Source organism: Meleagris gallopavo, chromosome 1 (assembly GCF_905368555.1).
Source record: "Meleagris gallopavo chromosome 1, MGAL_WU_HG_1.1, whole genome shotgun sequence".
NCBI lineage: Eukaryota > Metazoa > Chordata > Aves > Galliformes > Phasianidae > Meleagris > Meleagris gallopavo.
The window spans coordinates 78,244,668-78,268,793 of NC_139404.1; the positions used below are offsets into that span (position 1 = coordinate 78,244,668).

General features: G+C 37.7%; 1 protein-coding gene across 11 annotated transcripts in view; it reads right to left on the reverse strand.

Moving 5' to 3' along the window:
• The window catches only part of STXBP5L (syntaxin binding protein 5L), a 185,036-nt gene that overhangs the window by 86,264 nt on the left and 74,646 nt on the right, over positions 1 to 24,126 (reverse strand). For all 11 annotated transcript variants that reach the window (XM_085236681.1, XM_085236673.1, XM_085236662.1 and 8 more), the window contains exons 5-6: positions 13,491 to 13,625; positions 604 to 667 (exon numbers count right to left, since the gene is read on the reverse strand). In XM_085236681.1, coding sequence (XP_085092807.1) covers positions 604 to 667; positions 13,491 to 13,625 — 199 coding nt within the window. The remainder of the gene's footprint in view (positions 1 to 603; positions 668 to 13,490; positions 13,626 to 24,126) is intronic.

Sequence of the window (24,126 nt, forward strand, 5' to 3'; positions counted from 1 at the left end):
ATACTAAAAAATTTAGTAGCAGCATCTAAATAAAACATTTCTGGCAACCAAATTTCATTTTCAAAAAGCTACCATAGAAACAAAACCAACTCAGATTTTGCCTTCTCATGATATGAATCACACTTCGATTACATGTTTTGCTTTCACTTATTGACAGCTCTTTGTTACTCTCAACTCCGCTAAAGAACAACAGCAAGTTCCAAATGTAGGTTGCTGTCATTATTATTCTTGTGTAAAAAAAGATTTATAATCTTATGAAAGCTTACTATAATGTCCTCATCATAGCACGCGTTCTGCAAATACTGAAGTCCTGACAGTCTCTAGACAATTCTTAATTACGCAAAAATCACATTTATTTAATCAGGAACAATTTTGACAGTTTTGACTGGCTGTAGGTTTCAAGAGATGTTGTCCATGTATTATAATTTTTTACTCATAAAGTTATCCAAAGAGATTTTTTTTCATAAAAACTGTAAAATAGTAAAAGTGGTCCTAGACATACATATAATGAATGAAAGCAGATTATAATATCAGAGAAAGAGTTATTAAGGTCTATGCAAGCTATAAAATGTTGCAGTATGTTATATTATTAATTGTACTCACTTTCCCTTCATCTCTTGGGCTATCACTTAAATGTACAACTGGCCCAGGATGAGTCTTAGTAGATCTGCAAGACAAAAATCAATTCAAATCTGTGAAACTTTTCTTTGTACAAAGAGCTAGATGCTTACCTTAATTGCTAGGTGTGTTAACATGCATCTCCAACAACTTAAAAGTCATTATAATAAGTCCAAAGGGGAAGACAGTTATCTGAAAATAATCTATACACTTTCATGTTCAGCTCTACTTCTTTCTTGCTCTGTTACACGTAATGCCCCTCATTGATGAATACTTCAATACTAATATCAAGCCTCACTAAGTTCTGATGTCATTAATGACAGAGATTTGGTCATCTCAGACACACTGCTCCATCAGCTAGTTTCTTAGAATTAGAGGGACTCTGGAAATTAAGCGTCTTGCCTTTGTTCAATAAAGCCTTATGTCTTCAGACCAACTACTACAGTTACATCCACAATGCATACTCAATATAGCTTCTCAGCCATAAAACTCATCCTTTGAGTCTTTACAAGTTTCTGTAAAGATTACTTTCTCTTCTTGCTGTTCCTTCTATTTTTGTAACAGGTACTTTTTAAGCAGGTTAGTACAGGGACTGCTGCTCAAGTCATTGCCATCCAGCAACTGACAGCAAATGCAAGTAGGAAACCGAAGGAATGGATGAAGATTTTTGGACTGCCATCTTTTCTGACTATACCTTTACACCCTGGCAGTCATACAGAGAAAGAAGACCAGCACTAAGTTCACAAAGCTTCAGGCTATTTGACATGCAGAAATGGACTTTTCCTTCACTTATGTTCTGGATCAGAGCACACATTCCCTGCAGTTCAGCTCAGGATCTAGACTTGCTCTCCCTACTTACATGATTGGTCTGAAATTTATCAAAGGCCACCAGAAAAATACATAAGTCAGAGATTGGCAAAGCCCATAAAGTTTATCTGGAAGCCACATATAAAATGACTTAACCACTAAATTGAAAAAAATTCTGCAAGAAAATTAAAGAAAAATCAAAACAAGCTTTTCCAGCCAAACTACTCAAAGGGATTCTGTAAGAGTATTCAGATACTGAACTGTAGCAAAACTAGACATCAACCATTTTATTCTACCAGGAACAATTCCCAATCAAAATTGAGAGTAGTATACAAAAATTTCCAGGCATCTTGAACATTAAAACATTGCAGAGTAATCTGTATCCTCCTTCTCAAAGCCATCATCTTAACCATCTCAAACACCAGACAGACTTCCAAGAAAGACTATACCTTATTTTCCTACAAGTATTTTAACATTACTGCTAGTTGAATAAGCGAATCTAGTGGCAATCTGGCAGCATGTTCACATTGTGAACCTTCTTCATGAGGTGATCCCATGCCATCATCTCCAGCTTTTGCAGATCATGTTTCCTCAGTTACCTGTAGCACGTTACTTTTCTACATGAGGTCTAGGTTAGTAAGGCTTCCACAAAAAACAATTTGCAACATATCCCAGCACAGAAGAGAGATCAGCAGAAAGCAGGGGAAAGCCTATTTACAGTATATACGTTCTGTACGGAGTGCCTTTAATAGTGACAGCAGCAGGTACACACTTGGCTTAAATCATAGGATGCAACCATTTTATTATTATTATTTTTTTTTGCAGATATGCAGGTAACAGGAGATCTGGTATTCTTATCCCATCAGCTCCCCAAAAGGAACAGCCTCAAGCTGAACTTGTGCATCTGAGTAAGCTATACCAGAAAGAGTGAGAGGCAGCACAAGGAATTGTCCATTTTAGACAGACAAAAACCACTCCAACACACTGTGAATCCACTTTTCTCTCTCTTTTTGCATTTCTATGGGTACTGTTCCTCACTGTTAAAAATGGTCCAGTTAGTCAGACAACAAACCCTGTTGATAAGTGCTTCAGAAGAGGGAGTAGAGCCAAGTAAACATCAGTCATGGCAACATCAGCTGGCAACAGATAAAATGATGCAGGCAAGCATGGCATGCTGGTTTTGGCCAGTTATTCCAACCCACTGAACTGACCATTATGCAGACTGGGTAGCTTGGCAACACAAGTGTTGGTATTTGACCAGGAATGTTAACAAAACTGAGGAAAATGGAGGGAGCAAGGGAAACTGTGTACTGTCCTTCTAAGACACAGAGTGATCCCATCTAAGCTGCTCTTGGTATCTGCTAGTTGTCAAGAACAACTTAGATACATTTGCACAAGCACTGTTTTCTTTTTAAGATATATACGCCACTGCTCACTAAAGAACAAATTCATTTAGTTTTGAGTAAAAGCAAAGTGTTACATGAGAGCTGTAGCCGCTCTACATTACATCTAATGATGGGCTAGTTATACTTCTATTGTCACACAAGATAGTACCTCCTTTGAAAATGATACAAAACTGTTTTTCACTACCAATCTTATTTTTATCTTTTTCTTCCAAGGAAGTACTCTTTGATTTCCATACTGAGACTTCAGCTAAAAGGAGTAATGTCACTCAAACAACACATTTTCCTACCTCATTTCTCTGTCTTGAATCTATTGTACCACAGTAGTTGGAGGATCCTGGAATGTTTGCAACTGAAAAAGTATAATAAAATTTCGTCCTGCTTTTAATGAGATTCGATGCTTTTTGTTGTTTTAGGAGGAAAATGAGTTTTATTACTAGACTCCTAGATATTTGGTGAATTTTGCCGAGTAAGTGCTTCACATACAATCTCTGTAAAGTTATTGCCAATCACAGCAGCCTGTACACCCAAATTAGGAAATTTTATTTTTCTGCATTCTTGTTCCTCTATATTGAATATAAGATTACCTTAATATTTATATTACCTTACTCTTCAGTACTGTAATAAAGTAGTTGTTTTGTATTATAACTAACTAGGTCAAGTTTCTTCCAATTTTATTATTTCAGTCTGGAAGGTATGTTACTCATCAAAAAGGTCAGTGAAGCATTCTTCTGCTTTCACACTGTATGGGGCTGCTGAATCACAGCCTGATTGATCACCTGAGGTGAGCAATGAGTCAGCCATGGGAGCACAGGTGAAGGCAATTCACCTGTGCTGCAGGAAGGGGTGGAGCCTGGCTCCACCTCTCCTAGACCCATTTAAGAGCCGACTGCCAGTGGGGAAGGATCTCTCTCTGAAGATCTGTTCCATCAGGAGTTTATCTTGCGAGCCCAGGGCAGGGTGAGTGATTTTTCTCTTATTTCTCCAATATAAAATCTATTAGCCAAGCTCCTGGATATATATATCTATACCATCTGTATATCCATTGATTAAACACGCACCTACACCAGCAATTTTAGATTCAGTTCTTGTTAGCTCATTTGTGTCAAATACTTGGTGTAGGATGTAAGGTACTGGTAGTGTGGAGGCTGCAGGGGTGGCCTTTGTGAGAAAAGCCAGGAGTTGGCTTGTGCTGGACACAAGACTGCTCCAGAAAAACCAATGCAGGACACAGCTTAGCCCAGCAAAGTTCGAGGTGCCTTGGGAAAATGTATTTAAGAAGGGTGAAATGTTGCACAGGCAGTAAGGAGTAAGGACAACAATTTTAAGAAACTGCCCTGCAGACACTAACATCAATGAAGGAATGCAGGAGGTGCACCAGGGGCTGGAGCATAAGTTCCCCTGTAGGCCATGAAAAAGACTATGGTGAATTAGGTTGTCCATTTGCAGCTGAAGGAGGACTATGTTTCCAGACAGTAGCCTCTGGAGGACCCCACAATGAATGATTCATTTTATGAATGAGCTACAACCTATGGGGAGCCCACTCTGGCTCCTGAAAGACTAGTTCATGGGAGGATCCCATGATGATGCAGGAAAAAAAGTATGAGGAAAGAGAGACAGAGAGGAACTGTTATGGATTGATTGCAACTCCCCATTCTACATCCCATTGTGCTGCTTTAAAATTTGTCTTAATTTTCACCATTCACTTCTATTCTAAATGGCAATAAACCAAATTTTGTTTTCCCCAGATTGAGTATGTTTTGCCCATTGACAATAACTGGTAGTTAGACTCCCAGTCTTTATCTCCACCCATGAACTTTTCCATCTTATTTGCTTCCCCTATCCTGCTGAGAAAGGGAAATGAGGCAGTGGTTGTGTCTGGGTCTTGCAGTCAGCAAGGGTCCATCCACCACAAATACCTTAATTGCTCAACAGCTGTCAGTTCTGACTTTATACAGGTAGAAGGAAACAGTGTTTACTAAGTTTGGCAGTTATAGTACTAACTCTGTCAGAAAATGAGTAAGAATTTTTTTTGAACAACTGGGTAGCCTAAAACTCATTTCAGATTTGCTATCACAGATAATGTTACACATGGAATTTCTCGAGTGATGACAGCTGATGTTACTGAAGCATTCTAAGATTGCAGAGCCTGCTCTCTGGCAGTATTTCTGCACTACCCTTACAGTGCTCCAAGAAATACTGTTTTTTATCCATATCACACAAAGCATTTTGTGCATCAAAACTGATTCCTCTTTGGTCTAAACAACAAAGAATATTCACAAGGTGCAGCACAAGCTTTTAGTTTGGCTTGGCAAGAGACATTCAGTCCATATTGGAGGACATGTCTCAAGGATAATATGCTAATACAAAATTCCATTTCAGATGGAACAGGAGAGAAAAATGAATGACTCTTAATTTTCTCCATTCTGCATGGTCTTTCCCTTATTCCTCTGAACCTACCATTGTGCTGATATAAGAGAGGGACATGATAAATCTCCACCTTCCTGCTTCTCTTGAAGTGATATTTGCTCTCCCCTAGTGCAGGACTGTGGCTAAAAACTCAAAGCTAGCTGTCCATGCCGCACATAAAGATGAAGAAGAAATATGCCAAAGGTAAATCGGCGCCTTACTTGACATGCATCTTCTTGTATCTTCAAGAAAAGCATAAACAAACAAATAACAGCAATGTTTTCTGCAGCACTAGAGCAGTGTTGCATGTAAAGGGGCTGCCAGTCACTAGGCTCTATAAACAATTTCTCCTAAGGGTAGACATAATGACTGTGCTACAAATAGGATTATATAAAGCAATTATTTAGCTAATTTAGTTAGTTTACAGAACTCATGAAACACTACTGGAGCTACAGCTACAGTAACTACTACTTTCATATAGCAAATTATATTGCATGTGAAAATGTGTACACAAAAACATTTTGCCTCATGTAGCTATAGTATACATACAGCATTTTGTTTCCACTCACTGCTATTGGAGCCGGTTTGTCAAGAAGATTGGAAATTTGGATGTTGTCATTAAGAAATGTCATATTGAAAATAAAAACACTGTTGAATTAAATTAAAAACAAAAGCAGAGATCCAACAGATGGAAAGTATGAATAGGTTCTGGGAAACCAACCATATATGAAGTCATTGTGAATAGAACACACTACATTGATGCCAGATACTTTGTTATAAGCATTTCTTCAAGCTGGTTTTAAGGCACCATGTAGAAGGTAACTAGATCTAAGACTTAGAGAAAGGCAAAAATAAGGAAGCAGTAGAAGAAAATAAAGTGTAAGTGAAATATTTGAACACAGAATTCCTCAAATACTAGGCAAAGTGCAGATTAGAGTGACTGAGAAAACAAGGCTCTATAAAGTTCTATGAAAAGCCAAGTCTCCCAGTGGGCCTCACAATGGCAGAATAGAAGAGGACAATCATTTCCCTCACTCTGCTGGCCATTCCACTTTTGTTGCAGCCCAGGATACAGCTGGACTTTTGAGCTGCAAGCACACACTGCTGCCTCATGTCAAGTTTTTAATCCACCATGACCTCCAAGTCCTTCTCCCCAAGACTGCTCTCAATAAATTCATTTCCCAGTCTATATAAAAACATACCTCTGATCACCTGGATCCAACACCTTGCACTTGGCCTTGTTGAACATCATTAAGTTCACATGGGCCCAATTTTCAAGTCCTTCCAGATAGCATCCCTTCCTTCTATTGTAGAAACTGCACCTTTCAGCTTGATGTCAACAGCCATCTTGCTGAGGGTGCTCACTCCTAATGTCTATATCATCGAAGGGAGATGCTGAAGAGCAGCACTTCCAAGACAGAATCCTCAGGGGACACCTCTCATGATCAGCTTCCACCTGACCATCCAACCAATTCTTTAAATATCTAATAGTCCAACCTTCAAATCTGTATCTATACAATATGGAGATAAGGATGTTGTTCAAAGGCTTTGCAAAAGTCCACGTAGATAACATCAGTTCATCTTCCCTGGTCCACTGATGCCACTCCATCCAGATAGGCCACCAGATAGGTCAGGTATGATCTGCCCTTGGTGAAGCTGTGCTGGCTGCCTTGGATCACCTCCTCATCTTGCATGTGCCTTAACATCTCTTTCAGAAGGATCTGCTCCATGAACTTCCCAGGCACAGATGTGAAGCTCAACAGCCCACAGATCCCTGGATTTTCCTTTCTTCCTTTCTTGAAAACAAGTGTGATATTTCCCTTTTCACAGTCACCAGGGACTTCACCTGACAGCCATGATTTTTCAAATACAATGGAGAGTGGCTTGGCAATCATGTCAGATAGTTCTTTCAGGTCCTTGGGATGCATGTCATCTGGCCTCATAGACTTATATATAGTCAGCTTCATGAAGCAGCCTCAGACTTGCACTGTCCTCATGGTGGGAGGAATTTTGCTCCTCCAAACCCCAACTAGACATTCAGGGATGTGAGAAGCATGGGATACCTGACTGCTAGTGAAGAATGAGTGAAAGAACTTGCTGAGTGCCTAGGACTTCTACATGTCTGTTGAAGCCAGTTCTCCCTTCTCATTTATCCATGGGTGCACTCACTTTGGCCTGTCTCTTCTGATCAGTGTACCTGTAGAATCCCTTGTTATTTTTCACATCAGTTCCATCTGCACGTTGGCTTTCTTGATCCCATCTCTGTATGTCCAGATAGCATCCCTGTATTCTTCCCAGGCCACCCTTCCGTGCTTCCACTGTCTATACATTTCCTTCTTATCCCTCAGTTTGACCAGCAAGTCCTTGCACAGCCATGGTAGTTTCCTGCCTCCTCTGTTTGATTTCCTATGCTCTTGCACTACTGGAAAGGTATCCTTAAAGACATGTCAGTTCTGTTCTAATCCTTTGTCTCTAAAGACAGTTTCCCAGGGGATCTCATCCAAAAATTCCTTAAACAGTCTGAAGCTTGCTCTTCTGAAGTTTAGAGTTCTGCCTCTGCTCTTTGCCACGCCCATGTTCCTCAAGATCACAAACTCAATCATGGAATGGTTGCTACAGTCCAGACTGCCTCTGTTCTTAACCTCCTTAATGATCTACTCTGCACTGGTGAGCATCAGGTCTAGTAATGCTTTATGTCTGGTTGGTATGTCCAACACCTGGACCAGGAAGTTATCCACAAAAGACTCTAGGAGTCTCTCGGATTGTTTGCAGCTCACTGAGGTGTTTTCTCAGCAGGTATCTTGCTGGCTGAAATCAGGACGAGAGCCTGCGAGCACAAGACATCGTGCAATTCAAGCAAGAAGGCCTCCTCAACAGCCTCCCCTTGATCAGGCAGCCTGCAGTAGATCTCAACCACCAAATGTCCTTTTTTGGTCTGGTCACTAATTTTAACTTACCATTTCTCAACCTGGTCATGGTTGTTTCTCATGGACAGCTCTTCACAGTCTATCCATTTCTTAATGCACTGAGCAACTCCCTTACCCCTTTTGCTCTATTTCTTCTAAAAAGCTTTCTGTCCTCAATCACAGTATTCCAGTTGTGTGATTTGACTCATCATGTTTATGTGATAGCAATTAGGTCATAGTTTTCTAATTGCATAATGGTTTCCAACTCCTGCTTATTTCCCATGCTGCATGCATTGGCGTAGAGGCCCTTCAGCTGCGCTACTGGCCATGTTACATTCTTGAAGGAGCCCTCCAAATCTCTCTGGGACAAATCTGAGGTTTTTCCCTGCTTCTTCCTAAAATGACAGTGTTCTCTGGTTCTTCTTTGTCACTAAGCGGTGTATCCACTTCTCACATCAAATCTAGTTTAAAACTCTGGTGATAAGCCCAGCCAGCTTTCTGCCCAGTATGTTCTTGCCCCTCCTGATCAGTTGTGTCCTTCCCAACACACCCAGTGGGAAAGAGCCAAGGAAGAAAACATGAAGTAGCTATGGTTCTACCATAACTCAGTTCCAATTTTCCCAATACTTTGATGCGCGAAATCTCTTTAATTCTGACAACTTTAATTTATTCATTCATTAGTTAATGGTGTGTTCAAGCATTGAAACCTGCATGCTTGGCAAGAGGTTACAATGTAGATTTATCATTTTTGAAGGTTAACCAATGGGCTCTTAGGAAGTTCTGTCTTTCCACAAAACACCAGATGACAATCCAAAATGTATCCTGCAGGCTGAGAAAATAAATGTCAATATGGTTGGAATAAATGGCTTACTGACTATTCCTCTCTTACAGACCTATTTCCAAATATTCTGAAGGAAAGGAGAGTGCCAGTTTGCTTACTAGAGAGTAGAAAACCAAGCAGTATCACAAGCACCAAACACCTCTGGTGAAGTACTAGCTCTGCTACATGCCACAGAAATGATAAATGAAAACGTTTTGAGTTATTCTTCACTGTTAGGCAAAAAGATGCTTCCTTGTGGTCAGGGATAGTGACAACACATGAGACAGTAATGGCCAAGACCAGTGCTGTTAGAGCAAATGCTAGCAAAAATGTTATCAAAATTCCCCATATTCTAACTTTCTTTCTTAGCTCTTGACAAGATCAGGGCCACTGAAACTTTTATAAAGGACTTTTTCTCTCAGCTTCTAGAAAAGATTCAGTTATGTCTCAGTACTGAAAATCATCTCAAGCAAAAAGAATTAATTTTCTTTGCAATATTAGTCTACCAAGGCCTTAGTTTCTCACTAAGAATATATACTGTTTAAAACTGGATGTATAATCTCTCCTATAAAATGATAGTACCTATAATATTTTGACCACCTTTTTGATATATTTCTCTGCTGTGTACTTCTAAATGGACCCTAATGAGAAAAAAGACTTCTTCAAAACTCTACAGTTCTTTCAGTAATTTTTGGCACAGAGGTAGACACACACACAAGAAAAATCTCAAATAGTAACAAACTTTGAATGAAAAAAAAATTCAGATCTAAAGCCAACTTTATAAGTCAAAGTAGCAGTGCAGGACAAGGTGACCAAATCTACTGTATTCTATGCACAGTCTAAAAAGTATATAGCTGAAAGTCCTCCCTTTTCAGGTCTTCAACCTACTAAGCCACTTCAACTGACTCTTTCTCTGCAACAGAATCACTGTTAGAAAAAAAATTCTTGCAATTATTTGATAGGCCTCAATGGCAGGCAGTGTTCATTTTTTTCTTTTGTTCAGAGGATAAATAGTTATGTTCTCTGGAAATAAAATCATCTCAGTAAGTGTCAGAAAATAGTTTGTGTGGCTGAAACTTTCCTAGATATAGGAACAAACTAACATGAATTACTAGAATAGGTTTTCTACATTCCCTATTTTCCTATATTCTCCACATATACAGTAACTATTTATGGTATGATTTACAGAGCAACATCATCATGGCATTACAGGGACCAATTCAGTCCATGATGAAAATCTAGAATATAGTTCATAGATGTTTTCCAAAAGGGAGAAATGACAACATGAGTATTCAGATTATGTTGGCCATAGTGATAGCAAAATAGGCCCTCCTCAGTATTCTGAAACACTAACAGAACTGGAATTTTAGCTGGTTCTTTTCGTTCGTCTTTTTTGTGTTCTGTTGTTTCTTTGAGTTTTTTTTTTCAACTCACAAAATTATCTGCAATCTAGTTTTACATTGACTAAGATGTAATAATATATAGTTCAACATACCAAAGTTTAAGCATTTCAGATTATTTTTTTTTAAATTAATCAGTTCAATCTCTTATAGTTTATCACTGCAAAAGCTTGAAACTCTAATGATAACTGAGGTAAATTCATGATCTGAAAATTCCCGGAGATTCCATCAGAGGCAGTTATGAGACAGTGAAAAAAATTGAGATCTTGAAAGGAAGCCAAGTTATGTTGGTAGCCTGCAATTTTAGAAACTACAGATAAGAGTTAGAGGAAGAGGGAAAAACCTCTCCTTCAGGCTTGTTTGTGCAGATCAGACACAAAGCTGACATACTCAAAATTCTATTTAACCCTATATTGAAAGAGAGGACTTGAATATAGCATCAGAGCAATCAGCTTACTGGGTCAATAATTTTGACACAAAAATACCTGCACAGAAGGTAAACTGTTTCCAAGCTTTATGGACAATATTAACTTCATCAAACTAACCCCACACCCTAAAATGATATAATCTATCTCTGAATGAAAAACAATGTTATGAGCACTGTTATCTTGTACAAGTTGTATGACTTCATTCATGAAAATGCTGAAGCTGTTCCTGATATTATACATGTGTTTTCCTATTTTCTCTCATCACTGAAAGTATGTAACATCAACAGACCCTGTGAGCCTACAAAGCTCTGAGCAATGCAGTTTGTAATTGATCTTACTGAAAACAGGAGTTTGGTCCAGGAAATTCCAGAGAGGCCTTTAACTGGAATTATTACATGCTCACGTAAAAGTAAAGTGCATAAATTATACTAAGTTTAGAAGATTAAAGCAAAAACAAAAATATTAGAATATATCTATGTCCCAAGACAAAATTACCCTTTCAATAGTATAGCTCAATGCGTACATCATAAAGGAAATAATAATCATAAAGGAAAGTCTACTAAGTCCATGCTCATCAAATACACTTACAATTCATAGCATTTCCTTTAAAAAGTAATCTAAGTTACATCTTTTCCTACAAGAAAACTAGAAGGATTGAAATTAACCCATTATTGAGATATAGTAATAGCCATATCTCATATTCCAGAGAGAGGTCAAATAAATTATACCAGAAAAAGTCACATAGCTTCAATATTAGCAGTGCTATAGCAGCTGTTAAGGGGGATTGCTGTGGCAAACATCAACACTGCCCACCAATTTCTTATTCTAGTGCAGAAAATTAATCCAGGGACACACAGTATCCCACTATTTACCTGTGTAGTTACAGGCAATGACAACTTCTTCCAACACGAAGAAGTACACGATGAGATCAAATGGAGAGGATACAGTCATAGACTAGCATACTTCTTATAGAGATCAAGGTATACTTGTAAGATTGATAGAACTAGAAGCAATGAATACCTGTGCTCAAATGTCACCAAACCAGTAAGTGACAAGCCAGCTTTTTAGAAGAAGAAACGATTATTGTAATCACACACTATGCTCAAATAGCTGAAGTCACAAGGAATAAATGTTAAGTCATCTTTATCCTTAACAGCTTTTTGGAAGAAAAATTTTGAAAAACTTAAATACACTATTGCACAGGCAATGCAAAGAAGATAAGAGAGGCTGCTTGTTCACTAAAAGGTTCTAGAAAAGTAGTCTCTGCAGCTAGCCTATCTCAACAACTCAATACTGAAATTTATTGGTACACAGCCCTTATTTCTCTCAGATTTTTCACTGAAGAAAGGTATTATTTTTAGATAACGTTCCTTGTTCACTGAGCTTGCTTAACTTCAGTTCACTACCTAAGGTTATAGGTGTGTCTCAATAAGAAGTGTCTCAGAAAGTGCATGAAGTACCACAAGTTCGTCAACAGCAGTTTTTCTTTCTGGAATTTCGCAGAAGAAACAACTGAGAAATACTTTTTCATTTTTGCCAAGGTTTTTTTTAACTTGCATGAAACATAGATTTATCCCAGTCAGATTTCTATGTCTCCCTCCATTTCATACACATGGCACAGGTAACCTGAGCTAGCCTGTCAGAGAATTGTCATTTATCAGACACCAACATTAGTTCATTACCTCTCCTAACAGTTCAACAGCAACTTTGCATAAAGATCATCAGGTCCTGAGATGAGCAAGATTTAACTTTGAAATTTGCCCTGTTTTAAGCAGGAGGTTTGGTCCAGAAAACTCCAGCTCTTTCTCATCTAAATAATTCTGCTGTTCAATTGAGAAAAGTTCTTCATAAAGTTCTTCATAAAGTCTTAGGGACAATAATATTCCACCTTCTCCTCAGATGATGTTTGGAAACACAGTGATGGCAGACAAAATAATTATATGAATATCAGTATACATAGGTCGCTCTGAAAGTAATGTCTCCTACTTATTTTCATGCAAATGATAACAACTACAAAGAGCAAGAATACTATTTCATAGAATAAATTCTCACCTACCAAACACTAACTTTTAACACAGTTACCACCATTAGCTGTGCATTTTCACCATCAGTGAACAAGAGCCTGCACGCTGTGCTGATAAAAATCTGCATCAGCAGAAGTGACACACTATGGTTGTCGCCACTGCTGAAATGCACCACCCACTGCCTCCCTGTGCCCACATTCACTGTTTGGTCTCCATAATCGTTCAGCAAGTGTTGGTGAATGTCAGTGGGCACCATTCTACTACATGGAGGAATTCAGTGACACAACTTTGTTTCACCTACACTCCCATGTCAGACGTCATTTTGTCAGATTGCCCCTCTGCTGCCATCTTTCCCATGGCAACACATGTAACGGAATGTTGATGGGAAGGTTCAATCTCTATTTCCATACCATCACCTTGTGCCTCTGACTTCATAGGCCATCATAATAAAAGATAGGATGCATTACTTTTGGAGCAGCCCCTGTATGTTGATATACATAAACATGAAGATATCAAAGTCTGAATTTGATAGTAATGATTATCTGCATTTCATGGTACTTGAGAGTTAAACAGGCTCCCAAATAGCATTTTCCTTCACCAAAAAAAAAAAAAAAAAAAAAAAAGCATTCTGAAGACAGCAATGAAAATCACAAATACAAAAAAATCTGCACTTACAGTTCTATTGCTTTGTTCCACATGATAACATATCCAGAAAGAATGAAGGACTCAATATTTACAATGTGTGTATTTCCCCGCTCTGTTCCAACATAAAGCCATTTACTCTGGAAAGGTAGATGGCAGTAAGTAATTCTGCAAAGGAAAAACAGAACAAACAACAACAAAAAAACTGACTGAACACCATATCAACAAATTTTTAAATACTTTTATAGAGAAAATAACTTTTCTTTCCATTTTAAAGCTTCAAGAAGGAATAGCAGGCACAGCATTCTGAAGAATGTCCAGTTTTGGACATCCTCTGCAGAAAAATCATAAAAGATAATCTGAAACAAAACAGGGCCATACTATCCAGTTTTATTAAGAATGGGGTAAAAATGTCATATCACTTGACCATCATTCATACAAGAAAATGTTCACTTCACTGGCTGTTTGGGAGAATAGGACATTAGATAACAGCATTACCAAGTGCAGTTAAACATTATATCATAGACAACTGAATCCTACGTTTGTATCATTCCTACAGGGTGACAAGCCAGTAACATATTAGCTTGGAAAACATCAAAACAGTTTCACATGACAATATATACAGAAATTTTCACAGTTACATTGAATCAGTAGATTCAGGCTCCTTTCATTATTATAGTTATTATACAAATATTGCATACATGCAAGCAAAAAAATACATAGGAGATATGAAACCATCTCCTGCTAAAGTGCTATCTACATAGGCTGAAACTTCATCTGATCTGGTGATACAGCCTCAATAATTTTGAGAAAAAGTGATTATTTTGCCTGCTGTGCCAAACGTTACTATATTTAGCATTTGATTCCACAATCAGGCTATTTCCAGCTTTTATATACAAGTTTGATGTAATCGCTATGCAATAATTTTTGTTCCTAACATCTCCCTTCCCCATAAACAAACAGCATTCAAGACAATAAACATTTCAATTTCTTATTCTTATGCTAGAACAATGTGAATTCATTACAAAGAAATGAGACAGAAATCTTGTTTTCTTGATTCAAGTGAGACTCAAGTATGATATAAATTTTTATTATGTTGTTCTCTCCATTTGCACAAGGCTATATTTTCTTATTACTCACCTAATTTTGGCAATAAGTCCACTGCCTTTAGTTGGAAACAAACCAAGTTTTTCAAGAGAACTGATCTGGGAGTGAGAACTACAGTTTAGTGTGCATAAATGAAAATACTTTCAAGGAGAAAGTTTGTACTTACACAGTGAGCACAGTCAAACAACAGGTATCTGACAGAAAAAAAAAGCAGGAGATATATGCCACCAACATATTCCTTGCTGGAACCTGTTAGCTTCATTATTCTGTTATCTGCTCTTTTCACTTCCTTCTTTTACAAATGGAAGCTTGTTTTTATGCCTCTCTGGATCCTTCAAACATCTCAATTTCTGTTGCCTTTTTGCAGCAGCATCATTTGCTACACTTCGGTTAGATTCATACTGAGTCTGAATTTTTATCTGCTGTGTTTCTATACTAGCTCTACTTCTCTTTCATGCACTCCATAGCAGCATATGTGTGCTCTGTTAGGTTACAGCCCATGCATAAACCTCCTTAGTTCCTGGCTGAGACACTGTCTTACCACTTCACATTAATGTTCATTCAGCACTTGCTTGTAGTAAACTTTTAAGTTATAAGAAGATAAAACATTTGTGACTTTGAAAGTGTTGTAAATGTGACTCTCTTGAGACTGAGAAATAACAAAGTAACAAAGTTACAAAGTGACTTCTAGCTGACTTGAATACTTCCAGTCCAAATTCTTGCAATTGAGTTGTCAGCCTAAGCAAGTACAAGTCTAGGATCACAATGAATTTCAGTACTCAGACAAATCAATTCACAAGCAAGAAGTGGTTTATGGCAGTAAACTTGATCTCGAAAGTACAAGGCTGAATCCAATAATACAATAATGAAATATAGTCTCAAAATCACCACAGACAATGCTAGACTGCTTTGGTTTTCCTTTTAAAATTTGTTTCTATGTTATAATCTCCAGTATGTTCTGCTACAATAATCATCAAATCAAACGGGTCTCTAATGTTCCAGCTATTGTATTACTTCCATTTGCCTATCTTGGCTTTAAAATTTCAAGGACATGATGTTTCAACAGCAAGATCTTGCTTGTAAAAGCAGAATCAGACTAAAGTAATCATACAATCATAATGGCTTGTGTTGGCAGGGACCTTTAAGATCATCTAATTCCAACCCCCTGCTGTAGGCAGGAACATCTCCCTCTAGACCAGGTTGCTCAAAGCCCCATCCAGCCTGGCCTTGCATCCTTCCAGGGAGGGGGCATCCACAACCTTACTGGGCAACCTGTTCCAGTGTCTCACCACCCTCACAGTAAAGAATTTATTTCTAATGTCTAGTATAAATCTACCCTCTTCCAGTTTAGAGCCATTTCCCCTCATCCTCTTGCTATCTGTCCTTATAAAAAGTCCCTCCCCAGCTTTTCTGTAGGCCCCCTTCAGGTACTGGAAGGCTGCCGATAAAGTCCTCCTGGAGCCTTCTCTTCACCAGGTTGAAGAACCCCAAGTCTCTCAGCCTGTCATCACAAGGAAGGTGCTCCATCCCTCTGATCATCTTCGTGGCCCTCATCTGGACTTGCTCCAACAGCTCCATGTCCTTTTTGTGCTGGGGGTCCTAGACTGGACGCAGTACTCCAGGTGGGGTTTCATGCGAGCAGAGGGGCAGAATCACCTCCCTCAACCTAATGGTCATGCTTCTCTTTATTCAACCCAGAGTACAGTTGGCCTTCTGAGCTGCAAACACAAATGTTGAGCCTTCATGAACAGACACCCCCAAATTCTTCTCCTCTGGGATGCTCTCAAGCCATTCTCTGCGCAACCTGTATCTGCATTTGGGATTGCCCTGATTCAGGCGCAGGACCTTGCATTTGGCCTTGTTGAACTTCATGAGGTTGGCATGGGTCCACCTCTCAAACCTGTCCAAATCCCTCTGGATAATATTCCTTCCCCCTTGTGTGTCAACTGCACCACTCAGCTTGGTTTCATCTGCAAATTTGCTGGAGTGCACTGAATCCCACTGTCCACATTGCCTACAAAAATGTTAAATAGCATCAGTCCCAGCGCTGATCCCTGAGGAACACCACTCATAACTGATCTCCACTTGGACATTGAGCCGTTGACCACAACTCTCTGACTGTGAGCATCATCACTGACAAACAGTTACAAGAATTATTTTCTCGCTGATCTGTCTGATATCCAGCTGCAGTAGCTACTGGTACCTCGGATATATAGTATGGTCAACCAGAAGAGAAAGAAATGTTGCTAAAGAATGAAGACAATAACAAAAAAAACTTACTATTGTCTTAAGCTCAGTTATTTCCTCTTTAATAACTTCATTTTGTTCTGATAGTCTTACAGGACAGCCAGATAAGAAAATATTATCTTCCTTCTTCCACAATGAAAACTACACCATACTAGTAGAATCTTCTACTAGCAAGACCACCCTAGCTATTTCTAAAAAGAAAAGCAGAAAATCATAAAATAACCCCCCAAAACACTAAACCACCAGACACATAAAAAGACGGTACTCAAAACAGAAGCACAATAACATACACTGTATGTAACAAATATATTTTTAAAATTAAATGCATACTAGAGCACACAGTTATGGAATTATTAGGCATTTTAATACAATATAATGTCAGGCTTCACCAAACAAAGCCATATGATTTTCATACTGTCAGAAAACTATGCAGTGCATAGTTTTCTTTTATATTATGTAATAATTTAGTTTCCATTTTCATTATGTAAATTAAATGCATACTACTTTAGGTACTATTGACTTTTCACTTTGAGAATATTAACTTCTTTAGGGCTTGAAAGCTTTGAAATGAGACTCAGGTTTTTAATGATCATCTTGTATTTCAGTAAGTATACAACAGTTTTTTCAACAGAAAACAATGCTGTCTCATACTATTGTTTTTATTCTGGATGAAAGGAATCCCTGTATTAGACATATATGCCAGAAGCAAATTACAATGTCTTTTACACCTCTACAAAAGATCACTTTACCAGAAAAAAAACAACAACAAAAACAAAAACAAAAACAACCCTTTTTTTCTTCTTAAGAAGGCAGGTTTGGAGTGATTTATGAAAGTGTGAAATGTTTCTGCAAAGATTTAATCAGACTGTCAATCTGATTGAAGTAATATGGAATCCAATTAAATGGAGACCTCAGAATCTGCTCAACATTGACCACTTACAGAAAGCCTCCCTGAACTGTGGATATTATACGTTCTTAGCATCAAGCCAGCATCAAAGATATGGTATGAATAAGGTATAAGGTATGAATTTAATTGATCATGATAAGAAACAGTGAGAAACATAAGCTGATATCTTGAAAGGTGTTCCTGTGCTGCTAAATGCGCTAAGATGTATCAGTCTTTCAACATAACCAAATCCCAAAGTAGGACATAAAATATAATAAATTTAAAAAAAAAAAAAAGGTGACAAACTAATAATATCAGTCAAAATGTATTTAAGTCTTGAGATTGCTTCTAAACTTATATAAGCAACATTAGGGAAATAATGGTGTAATTTTGAGAGGCACTGTCAAAAATTGAAACCTCATTTTAAAAGGAATGTACTCTGAGTAGCAGCCCTTGAAAAGGTGTGTTTTTCAGAACGTACTGCATAGTCTAACAACTCTGACCAAAAAAATGTCATTGAGTATAATACTGAAATGTTAAAATAATTTAGATTGCTATTTTCTCTGAAATACTAGCAAGAACATTCGGATGGCTTAAAATAATCTTTTTTACAAAGATAATACTCTTCTAAGAAAAATAAAATATGACTTCCAGAACATTTACTTCTGTCTCTGTTGTATTATTTTTTTCTGCTTTTAATATGCAAAATTTCCTGGAATACTTTTTCTGGGGGATGGGTTCAGAAGGAGAAAGAAAAAAATTCACTTCTGTCGGAATGAGGAACAGTTTTTCCAATTTAATTATCTAATTGCTCATCACTTTACATCAAAATTAGAAGTGAATTTATACTACGCTTTTTCCACTTGCATTGATAATCTTATGTATGGAAAAACAAAGAACATGTGCAGCCTTTATGTCTAACACTGAACAACTGAAGAAGGGTTCAGTTTCTGTAAGCTCCTACTAAAAACAAAATGTTGCACGAATACTCTGACAGAAATCTATAAAAATAAACTACACTCTCCGGGCTCTCTGAATAGATGATATCCAAAGGAGGGCTATGAGATGGAGAAGGATCTGGAGTGCAAGACGTATGAGGAGTGGTTGAGGTCCCTTGGTTTGTTCGGCCCAGAGAGGTGGAGACTGAGAGGAGGCCTCATTGTGGCCTTACAGCTCCTCTCTCTAGTGACAGCAACAGAACCTGAGGGAATGGCATGAAGCTGCAACAGGGAAGGTTCAGTTTGGATATCAGGAAAAAGATCACTGAGAAGATGCTCAGGCCCTGAAACAGGATCCTCTGGGAAGCAAGCATGGCCCCAGGCTGCCAGAGTTCAAGAAGCATTTGGACAACGCTCTCATGTGGTCTGCTTTTTGAGTGGCTCTGTGTGGAGCCAGGAGCTGGGCCTGATGATCTTATGGGTCTCTTCCAACCTGTGATCATCTACAATTCTACGAAATCTCCTCATTTTACAGACAGGGAGCTCAAACAGGAAAAGGAGAAGAGGAAAACAAAACTTGCAGGAGTATTAACCTTAGGAACATGAGTAACTGATGGATGCAAGCCCTGCTGTGCTCCAGGCCACTCACCTTCTCTCAAGAACTACGAAGTCACTGTCGTACATCCAGTGTTGTCCCAGCACTGAAAAGTTCAGCTGCTGAGGAAGCTAATCTCCTTCCTATAAAAGTCAAGCATGCCTCAGGAGACTACCTTTCAGTTAGAGTGATTACAGCTCCTCTCCTGGCTCCATGGTCACTATTTGCACAACACTGATAATTTAATCTGTAGATTGTAATTTAAGAAATAAATGCTCCTCTTTTATTCTCCTGAATACAGAACTCAGGTTTTCTTCAAAATAATTATTGCATGAATTAGAACAACTTGCTAAAGGATATCAATCTTGACTTAAAGATTTCAACGGTGAAAGATTCTCTACTGAATGCTGAAGTCCAATAAATCAGAATTTTATATCTAAAATGTAATTTAAATGCAAATACATCATAACAAAAGGATTCTATTTGCACACAAACACATATGGTGTTTCTATAAATTCTACTTAGAAAAAAAGTTGAGAAAACATTGTAACTTGATGCATATACAGTTTAATTTTATTAAAATGATGCTGAGAGACATAATAAACTTTTTGATAAATGCTTTGATAAAGTAAAAAAGCCTCTGCAGTTATTCTTCTGATATTATTTAGATCGATCAGCTGGCTGGTGGTCCACTGCATTTTTCATTATGTCCTTTCCTGAAATATTGTATTTACACAAAAATGAGACATACAAGAGGCAGTTAATAGAAAGTAATTTAAATTATTACGTCACTTTCATGCAAAAATAAAAAAAGTTGATTAAAAAAAAGGTTAATAAATGCACAATTCAGAGAATTTACAAATTCTAAGAAAAAACTGAATAAATGTAGGTACAATGTGTATCCTCTGCAAATCCACTTTCAGCATGCTTGGATTAGCAAATCAGCACTTTTTTGTCTAGATGATTATTACTTGTCTATTGCCTCATGTGGTCAGAATAGCAGAAACATTAATCAAATACGTATTGCAAAACTAATTAAAACATTGCAAATTATACTTTTTGTGAGCTTTTTGAGATGTTGACAATTACAAAAATTGTCAGCATCGTATGAGTATTCTGGATATGTCATCCACAGTGAATGAGTTAACTTACTAAGTTATTGTATACAATAATACAAGATTAGTAACTAAAAATGAAAACTTACGTGTCTGCTTAATAACAAAAAACACGTGTCTTCACAGATGTACACATGTAGATAGGTTCAAATACAGTTATTGGTGATCTCTTGCAAAGTAGCACAAGCTCATGTGGTGCACAATACACACAGGTTTTGATTCAACTGTGTGGCAGGTGCGAGAGGCAGAGTTAGCACTGCACTGCACCTTCCCCTCTGCAGCATTCCATTGCTGCCTACACAGTTTGCACTCAAGCTATGCAGAAAGGACTCATTAAAAATATCACTAAAAATCATATATTAATGTTAAAAGTTTACGATCCTGTGTGTGGCCTTGTCACTATCTCTTCAAGGCTGCACGCAATTCATGGCCTGCAGGTTGGAGAAACTTGGCTTGCATAGTTATGGAGACTAAGATCATAGACAATAAAAGTGACACATTCAGCACAGGTAGATCTGTAGGATTACACAATAGCAATGCAATAGATTGAACAAGTGTAATCACTGGGCTTGGAGCCAAGGAAAAAGATACGGAAATCATTCCTAATTTCAGCATTGGAACTTGCTTTCTTAGCAAGAAAAAAGATGCTAGAAGAAATCAGCATACTTTTCATTGGTATCTGATTTATTTCTGATGTCAGTTCCTGGTCCTGAGAACACAAAAACAAGAATAAAAAGCTTGACAGAATCAGCAAAATGAACAAATTAACGAAGCAGTGTTGGTAAACTGTTTCTTTCATCTTTAGGGGAAAGAGAATTGTACATGATTTCTCTCTTGTCTACTAACCTGTGAAATCACTGTTTCTTATTTGTAGTACATCACTTGCTTGCCATTAATTTCTTTCAAGGTTAAATAAAGATGGAGCTGCCATGTCTAGCATTGAATCAGTGATGGACAATACAGATCACAGGAACAGCCATTGTATTTCTTTGCAATAAAAGAAAAACCAAGAATGAAGGATTAAAGATAAACAATGCTGTTCCCAAAACAGAAGGTTATTGATTCATTTCTTTAACTGCATTTGTAATAGTTGTGTTAAAAAAGAAATAAATAAAAAAAACGGTAGATTTTCTTCCATCCTTTCACAACAAAGAAACTATAAATCAAAAATGCAGCTTTTGCATCAAAATCTCACAGTTTCAAAAATGAAATTTCCGACTAACCTCAAAGATAAGGTTGAATTTTGTCCTATATATGCAGAAATCTGTGTTTATATCACCCATTCTTACTATAAGGAGTTGAAAACCAATTTTATTTCAATATCTATTAAGCTACTTTGATTAACTTTCCAGTTCAGGAGGACACTGAAATTCTGAAATTGACTTCAAAGCAAAAAAAACACCAAACATTTCTATGAGTATGTGCTCATGTATGTGCACATACTTTTACTGCGTATATGGGTTGGTTTTTTTTCCGTTATCAGCTTCCATCAATTAAAATCATGTAGACTTATTGGAGACCAGCTGTTCCCATTTGTTATGCTTCAGTAGACAGGGACACTGTGATTAACGGTTCTTGTTTTTCTGCAATCTGTAGTCTCTCTTCTCTTCCTGCTCATGTACTGTTTAATGAGATAATCTGAACACTGACATTACTAGCTCTATTTCTGACTTACTGGAATAATGCCCAGAGTTCACTGTGACAGAAGGAAAAGTATCCTAAATCACTGCACTGGATTTTGCTTAAAGTTGCCATGTGCCTGAGCAGGAAAGGGGTGCTGTTGTTTCCAAGAAGCAAATGTCTTATTGGAACAGAAAGTAGCATATTCTCCACTGCTTAAATACATGACTGGAAAGCTAATCTAACAGAGGTCAAATGATAGATCAGAACAGAATAGTGAATTTGAAACTCAAATTTGAAACGTTCTAAAAACACACTTATATAAGCAAAGAATTCCTGTAACTATAGTGGTAGGAAGCTGATAATAAAGACTCTCTCACAGTGATCCACATTTTATGCAGCCTGAATTTGTTTGAACTTTAAAAGATTATCTTTTTTTTTTGCTTTTGTGTAATACCAACATGTATGATATTAATAGATGATCCACATATGGAGATCATGTTACAATGCAAATTTTTTTACAATAGTGGATTTCTCATTTGTTGTGACTAAAGCCTCAAAAGACAGTTGTTCAATGTGTGGCTGTGTGTACGTATTCTTTTCGGCTATGCAAATCTGGCATTAGAGCAATCTGGCAACACAGCTGCTATATGAAAACAATATGACACGTTATCCTGTATTTTCTTGGGGGAAAAAAAAAAAAAAGGGAAAGAAAAGCGGAAATCTATTGACAAAAAAATTTACTTCTTTTAAATGGCATTAGGAATAACTAGCATATTGCTTAGTGTACAATTTAAAGGTTTTGCAGCCCATAGCAAAACTATGTCCACTACTAAGAGCTAAAGAATTTTTTCCTGAAGAAAGAAATCAATATGGAAATTACTTAGGCAAACAATCAGAGGTGGCCAGGTTACAGAAAAAATAAGTTTTTCAGAACTTATTTTTCGTCCCTTTTGGAGGAAAAAAATACAGAGATGTTTTGAAATAATGGCATTTCAAAGAGATGCCTGTTTTATAATAGAAATAATAGACAGAAGTACTGTCAAAGTGATACAGAGCAAGAAGTAAGTTACTTGATTAACTCTCGTAAGTAAATTTCATTTATAGCCCCCAAATTTAGCTTATTAACATTTTCTAGATGCTTTTTGGTTCACTTTTGGTTGAAAAACTTGTTTGGAAACTCATTATGTTTTCTACAGTACAGTAAAGTCTCAGACCCAATCTCAAGACTCATTTACATATTTGCCAAAATATTTTTATTTTAAAAGCTTTAAATAAAGTAATAAAAGTCAAATGCACAGCACAGGAGCAAATTGAGATAAGTGGAGAATATCTTGTACAGTCTCAACAATCAGAAAGCAAAAGTAGTGACTGGTTGTAAGCCATCTTGTACTTTCTTTGTCTTTGCCTTATTAAAACAGCTGTTACATCTAGGAACAATTCACACATAGCATAGAATCACAGAACCCTTTGAGTTGCAAGGGATCTTTAAAGGTAATCTACTCCAACTGTCCTGCAATGAACAGGGACACCCACAGCTAGATCAGATTGCTCAGGGCCTGATCCAGCCTGGTCTTGAAAGTCTTCAGGGATGGGGCATCAACCACATCTCTGGGCAACCTTTTCCAGTGCCTCATCAGCCTCACTGTAAAAGACTTTTTCCTTCTATCCAACCTAAATCTACCCTCTTTATGCTCAAAACTATTTCCCCTTGTTATATCACCACAGACCCTGCTAAAGAGTCTGTCCCCTTCTTCCCTGTAGTTTCCCTTTAGATACTGAAAGGCTACTATCCGGTCACCTTGGAGCCTTCTCTTCTCCAGGCTGGCCCCAGCTCTCTCTGCCTGTCCATTTCATGGATCATTTTTGTGGCCCATCTCTGGATGTACTCTAACAAGTCTACATCTCTCCTGTACCAAGGCCACACTTCTTTTGATGCAGGGAGAAAATCAGAAAGGCCAAAGCCCAGCTAGAACTAAACTTGACCACTGAGGTGAAAGACAACAAATATTTATATAAATACATCAATAGTAAGAGGAGGGAGAATCTCCATCCCTGGTTGGACACAGAGGGGAACATGGTGACCAAGGATAAGGATAAGGCTGAGGTACTTAATGCCTTCTTTGCCTCAGTCTTTAATAGTAAGACTTGTTACTCCCTG